The sequence below is a fragment of the Cebus imitator genome, unplaced genomic scaffold (assembly GCF_001604975.1).
Source record: "Cebus imitator isolate Cc_AM_T3 unplaced genomic scaffold, Cebus_imitator-1.0 Scaffold343, whole genome shotgun sequence".
Lineage (NCBI taxonomy): Eukaryota > Metazoa > Chordata > Mammalia > Primates > Cebidae > Cebus > Cebus imitator.
Window position 1 is genome coordinate 942,007 of NW_016107658.1, and position 6,297 is coordinate 948,303.

At 36.1% G+C, this 6,297-nt stretch overlaps 2 protein-coding genes across 6 annotated transcripts in view; one reads left to right on the top strand and one right to left on the bottom strand.

Annotated features, from left to right (window-relative positions):
• NOX1 (NADPH oxidase 1) overlaps nt 1–1,077 on the top strand; it is a 25,101-nt gene extending 24,024 nt beyond the window's left edge. For both annotated transcript variants that reach the window (XM_017505866.2, XM_017505867.2), the window contains one exon: nt 350–1,077. In XM_017505866.2, the coding sequence (XP_017361355.2) occupies nt 350–476 (127 nt within the window). In that variant the 3' untranslated portion in view covers nt 477–1,077. The remainder of the gene's footprint in view (nt 1–349) is intronic.
• Nucleotides 1,078–3,493: 2,416 nt separating this feature from the next.
• Nucleotides 3,494–6,297, bottom strand: part of CSTF2 (cleavage stimulation factor subunit 2) — a 23,684-nt gene continuing 20,880 nt past the window's right edge. For all 4 annotated transcript variants that reach the window (XM_037730421.1, XM_017505863.2, XM_017505865.2 and 1 more), the window contains 2 exons: nt 6,008–6,133; nt 3,494–3,718 (listed from right to left, as the gene is read on the bottom strand). In XM_037730421.1, coding sequence (XP_037586349.1) covers nt 6,011–6,133 — 123 coding nt within the window. In that variant the 3' untranslated portion in view covers nt 3,494–3,718; nt 6,008–6,010. The remainder of the gene's footprint in view (nt 3,719–6,007; nt 6,134–6,297) is intronic.

Here is a 6,297-nt window from a genome sequence, read left to right on the forward strand (position 1 = left end):
GAAAAAACAGAAATTTGGCCAAATTCCCACAGATGGGATAAATGTCAGAGCTGAGATTTGAACCCAGACAGACTGTCTCCACAGTCTGGCCCTTAGCCACTGTACTGTCCTATGTCTCTTATCTGTGTTCTCAATAAAACAGGGTAGGCTGAGTGCTGAGAGTGATAAGGGCTGAGAGCATATTTGAGATTTGTGCGTAGAAAAGGTTAAAAAATTACCATGAAGAATGTGGGAGTTAACAACCAAATTTTTATTCAAGGTTCTTCAAAGTGGTAGAGGCCTAACAGAGGCAGTTTCTCCATTCTATCATTGTTGCATTCTAGCCCTTACTATTGTTCTGTTCCTACAGGTCTGTAGTGGGAGTTTTCTTATGTGGCCCTCAGACTTTGGCAAAGAGCCTGCGCAAATGCTGTCACCGATATTCCAGTCTAGATCCTAGGAAGGTTCAATTCTACTTCAACAAAGAAAATTTTTGAATTATAGGTATAAGGATGGTAATCTGCCTTGTCTCTCCTTTGTATCTTCAATAACTTGGTCTGGTCAGGTTTGAGCAGTCACTTTAAGAATGTGCCTCTCAAGCCTTGACTCCCTGGCATTCTTTTTTTTGACTGCATTCAACTTTGTTACTTAAGCTTCAGCAACTTAAAAACTTCTGAAGTTCTTAAAGCCCATGGATCCTTTCTTGGGAAAATAGCTGTACTTCTGGACAGCCATGACTGTAACAAGGCTTGATAGCAGAGCTTTGGTGGTTGAGAGTTATACAATCAATCCCAGGCAATTTTATCAATTCCAAACGTTACTATCTCCTGAATTTTGGTTTGTAATCTCTTGCCCCTCCCACCCCCACAGAAGATTTCTAAGTAGGGTGACTTTTTAAATAAAAATTTATTGAATAATTAATGATAAAACATAACAATAAACATAAATAATAAACAAAATTACCAAGAACCCCTTCCCCATATAACACCAACAGTGTACATTTTTACTGTTACTTTCGATATGGTATTATCCAGTGTGAACAGCAATTTATTCTTATTTTTGCTTGTCAAAAAATAAAGGATTTTCTTCTTTGCTTGATGAATGAGTCTTTTGTTACTTATTTTTGGGTTCTCCATTTGGAAAAGAAAATCTAGAAAGTATGCTATTGTAATTGAAATTGTATTATAATTGCAAGTCAGTTATATTATCATATTGTATTATTCTGTTAAAAGCAATTGTGAAAACTTGAACTCCATGTTAGGATGACTTATTTAGTCAAGAGGAGCTCTTTATCACTGTTTTTATTGAGGGAGTTTATTAATGTCTACTTTAAAAAATAACAATTTATAATTTTAATAGATTTTTGTGGACTCCTACCTATTCGCTAAGGAATCATTCAGCTATGACATAATCAAAATGCCTTCTTTCTCTATCAGAATGCTTTTTATTTCTCCCATCTACCCAACCTTGGCCTACAGGGACCACACTGGCTCTGGGAAGTTAGTCGTCACAGTGAATCACTAGGAGAGAAGCTCAGGGCTCTTAAGAGAGAAACCTCACACTTCATTGTGCCCAGACAATTCAACTCATTATAGATTTATGAGAATGGTTCCACTGAATTAGCATTGTATTATCTATTTTTTTCTACCATTAAGTGACCAAGATTGAACAAATGGTTGTTTCTAATATTTTAGGAACCTCTATTGCTTGAGGGATAAAACTTTTTTTTTTTTTTGTCACTAGTCTGAGCACAATAAAGGTAGGTGATGAACTCATGGTAGCTGATTGTGTTTCATCTATTACAACAGTAAAAATATACTTATGGGTGTTTATGTAGGGAGGGATACCTCTGCTGTTGCCAATTTGTTTGCCCAGATTTCAGCTATTTAATTCAGGTTTACTAACGCATTAGGAAAATGATAATTTTCCAAATGATAATTTCATCTTCAATGACCTTGATTTGGAATCTTAGTGTTCCTTGAAACTTGTAACAAGTTCCTAACGAGAAAGGTGTCACTCTTGGCCTCCATGTCTAAATATATTGACACACTCACTTCAAGATACAACTACTGCCAAAATCAACATTCTAAGTCTTGAATATTTATGGAAGTAGGCATAAATTCATGATTTATTATATTCATGATAATGAAAATAATAAATCCTATGCATAACCAACATCCAAGTTGAACTGGGGATGAGCAGGATACACAGGAAGCTCCTCATCTGCTTTGAGCAAGTTTTTCTTGCGATGTTGTAATATGAAATACCTTAATCAGGAAATTTCTTATAAATGTTTATATATCAGAGTACAAAATCCCTCAATTTCATTGTCACTCATAAAGTTGATTATCTTTGCATTATTTTGCTAGACATGTAAGCAATATGCTATTACATTCTCTAAGCCTATGCCAGGCTTTTAATTCACCTGACCATAATCCTAGCCCAGGGGATAGGATTCCAAGAATGTAAATTGGATCAAAAGTAGTTCCAGTAGAACTTTACTGATTATTAAGGCAACTCTTAACCTCTTGAGGTTGGCCTGATGGAGAGAAACCAAGTTCCTCCTTAATGCCACTAGGAGAGAGAGTGTATGAGTGAAAGAGAGAGAAAGAGAGGAGAAAGAGAGAGAGAGAGACAGAGAGAGAGAGAGAGAGAGAGAGAGAGAGAGAGAGAATGAATATTAGGCAAGAAGACCCATAGGTTAGAGCGAATGGCATTAATTATGTTCACACCTATCTGCAAGGAAGCAAGCAGGAGCAGACCTAATCGGCAATCTGACTGTGCTCTACATTTGGTCTACTTAAAATAACTGAGAGGAATGTAAAAGTTTTAGGGTTTTCTATGTTTTAAGTTCCCAGAGTAAATTTAGTTACAGGGTAGGGCTGCAGGTTAGGGATTGCCTGGAAGGTAGGATGAAATGTATTTTGTTCATTTGATTTGTTTTTATTTCATCTTGAACATGTGAAAACTCAGTGGCTTTTTAAACTTTCAAAGTTGACTGCCTAGACTGATAAGTTTAAGAACACACAAGTAAATGTCAACAGTCTCTTGTGTTGCTGACACACTCAAACCAGTGCTAAAACAATTTTTGTCTTAACTGTGAATTATACATGTTCACACCTGCTATTGAAACAAATGCATTTTGATATTTGGATTTTTCTAAACTAAAGACATGGCTGTACTAAGTTCTGTGTTCTGTTAGCCTTCTGACCATTTTATAGCTCTAAGCACGTGCTATTTTCTCCCAAAGACTCAGAAGACCTAGAAAGTTTTCAGAGGGCAAAGCCTTATAATAATTCTTACTGGAAGCAAACTAAACAAAAACCAAGTTCCAGAAAACAGTGCTTCTGAGAAATTCTCAAAAATCATTAAGAAAAATAAATGGTTAACTTAAAGTAAAAACAAAACTATGGCAATATGTTAAAGTACAATACTGCAGTAAGGGGAGAAAACACATCTAAGGTTTCACCCTTAGTGTTCAGCTTTTTAAAAGCAAAAAGGTCATGTATATCAATTTGCAGTGTACTAAAATTGTGTTTAAAGTTTATTTCAAGTCACAGAAAATATACAAACTAAGACAATAAAATGAATTGCTTTTGTTCTGAGAGAAGGTGATGGGAGTCCTCCACCTGGCACTGATTTGAGTCATTCAAGGGTTAGGATGCAGGTCATCTTTTTCAATATTTCAACAAAATTATAGAATTAATTTCCAGATTTCTTGCCAGGTATTTTTGAAAACCTGTAGGAAAAAGTTAGGAGAAAGCCATTAGAAGTGAAGAACAAGCTCTCTTCAGGAAAAACATCAGGAAAAAAAAAAAAGGCTGGGGAGGGAGGACAAGCATACAATCAAATCACCAGATTTCCAAGGTGTCTGTCTCCTGAGTCCTGCTTGCAGCAGGGTTTCTCAAACTCAGCACTATTGACATTTTGGGCTGGAGCACTAGTTGCTATTGGGAAGTTGGTGACAGGGACCATCCTGTGCATTATGGGATGTTTCAGTTGCCTCTACCCACTGAATGCCAGTAGCATGCCATACTCCTTAAAAGTGTGATGACCAAAAATGTCTCGGGACATTGCCTAATGTCCCCTAGGGAATAAAACTGCCCCTGTTTGAGAACCATTCATCTCTAATGATAATAGTATAGAAGCCTGTCAGTGATGGCAGAGATGAATCACAACTAGCTAGGATAGGATGGAGGGAAAGCCAACACGTCAGCCATAGTACGCACAAACACCAGTAGACACACAGTAAAATCTTGCCAACATGAAAGTGCATAAAACCACACATACATACATACAAACTATGGTAGGTTTTTAAAAATGGTGAAAACTGAGTTTGTAGTCAAGTTAACAATAATGTGCCAATGTCAATGTCTTGGCTTTGTACTACACTGGGTGAAGGGTACATGAGACTCCTTGTACTATTTTTCCAACTTTCCTTGAGTCTATAATTATTTAAAAATAAAAGGTAAAAAAATAGACAAAAACCTTGCCCTATGGTTAATATGCAAGGCCCTAAATTAAACATCTTATAAGCAAGAATATATATATAATGAAAGAACGTTCAGAAACATTTCTACCTCCACTATCCAGAAACAGTAAACAGTAATTTTCTCATGCTGTAGGAAATGCCTTCTCTCGCATAAGTAAGTTAGTAAAAGAGAAATATTTTTTATCTATTCCTCTGAATATAATAGGTAGTCTATACTTTTACTAAAAAAAATAGAATATGCGGGGTTTGTGGAATAAAACATTAAGGTACCAAAAGTCTACAGAGCCCTCCATCTATGATAGCTTCTCATTAATTCATTTAAAGTCTAAATACACATATGATGTATAGCTGCAGTTAAAGATATTACAAATATGGATTAAAATGATTTATTAAGAGTGGTAATTATTAATAGTATGAGTTCACTATTATATAACATAAGAATAGGAATTATAATATGGATGGGGTAAAAAGTAGAAATTTAAATTGTGATGTCCTACCTGATAGTGGGACGATGTGAATTTTAAAATGCTTTTACAAAAAAGAATTGTTTATAAAATACAAAATGCTGGGGATTTTTTTTAAAAAAAGAAAAACCGATACATGCATATGTAATCAAGTTGTCACATGATTATTTATGAGGCAGGTTACTTGGATCCTTTTTGAGACAGGGTCTCACTCTGTTACTCAGGCTGGAGTGCAGTGACATCATCATGGCTCACTACAGGCTTGACCTCCTGGACTCGAGCAATCCTCCCACCTCAGCCTCACAAGTAGCTCAAACTATAGGTGTATCTCACCATGCCTGGCTAATTTTCCAAAAAATTTTGTGCAGATGGGGTCTCACTATGTTGTTTAGGCTGGTCTTGAACTCCTGGGCTCAAGCAATCCTTCCACCTAAGCCTGCCAAAGCTGAGATTACAGGGGTAAGCCACTGTGCCCGGTCCCTGGAGTCTTTCTGCCTAAATAATGAGCAAGAAAAATAAGGGTAGCAGGGTACAGCAATCTCCGAAATACATAGAAAGTGATGGTGATGGTAGACATTTACTACCTTAAATTATGTGCTGTAATAGTTTAACATCAAAACATTCACTATAAAACACAGGAAACAAAATATTTGTACATTTTATTGAAATGCTTTGTATGTTTTAAATTTTGACAGGACAGTTTGGAATAAGATAATACAACTGATTGTAGAAGGATACACACCAAACTATATTTAGAGGTTTTGTCTGGGGAATGAGATTGAGGAAAAGGGCTTTTTATCTTTCATTTTCTACATTTCTATATATCATTACTTTTGTTAAACTGATCATACATTACCTTTGTCATTAGGAAAGACTGTAAGCAATTCAACAACTGTACAAATATTCTATAGCCTTACTCTAATCCCTATTGGAGCTGACCTACTGAAGAGTAAAGAAGACTCTAAGTGGTTTGAGGGCCTGTGAGAGAACAATCTTGTTGGTTAAGGTTAAAAGTATATACCCAGAATAGACAAGGAGCTAGTCCTACTCAGATGGGATTAAGTTTTCTCACCTATCAAGGTGCTCCAGTGGATTTCTGTATTTGTTCCTTTAAAATCAGGATACTCTGCCTTTGCTCAGGAGGCAACATGGCAATCTGGTCTGCAGTCAGTTGTAGAACCTGCATAATCAAAGCAGCCTGTGCAGAGGAAAAAAAGGTAGTGAGTTTTAATGATGACAGCTAAAAAAACAAAACAAAAAACCCACCACTAGCTTCTGTCCAAAAAGCTACTGTAGTGGGATATGAAGCAAAATGGAAAAAGGAATAACATTTCACACAGAAAACAAACAACAGGCCAAAAA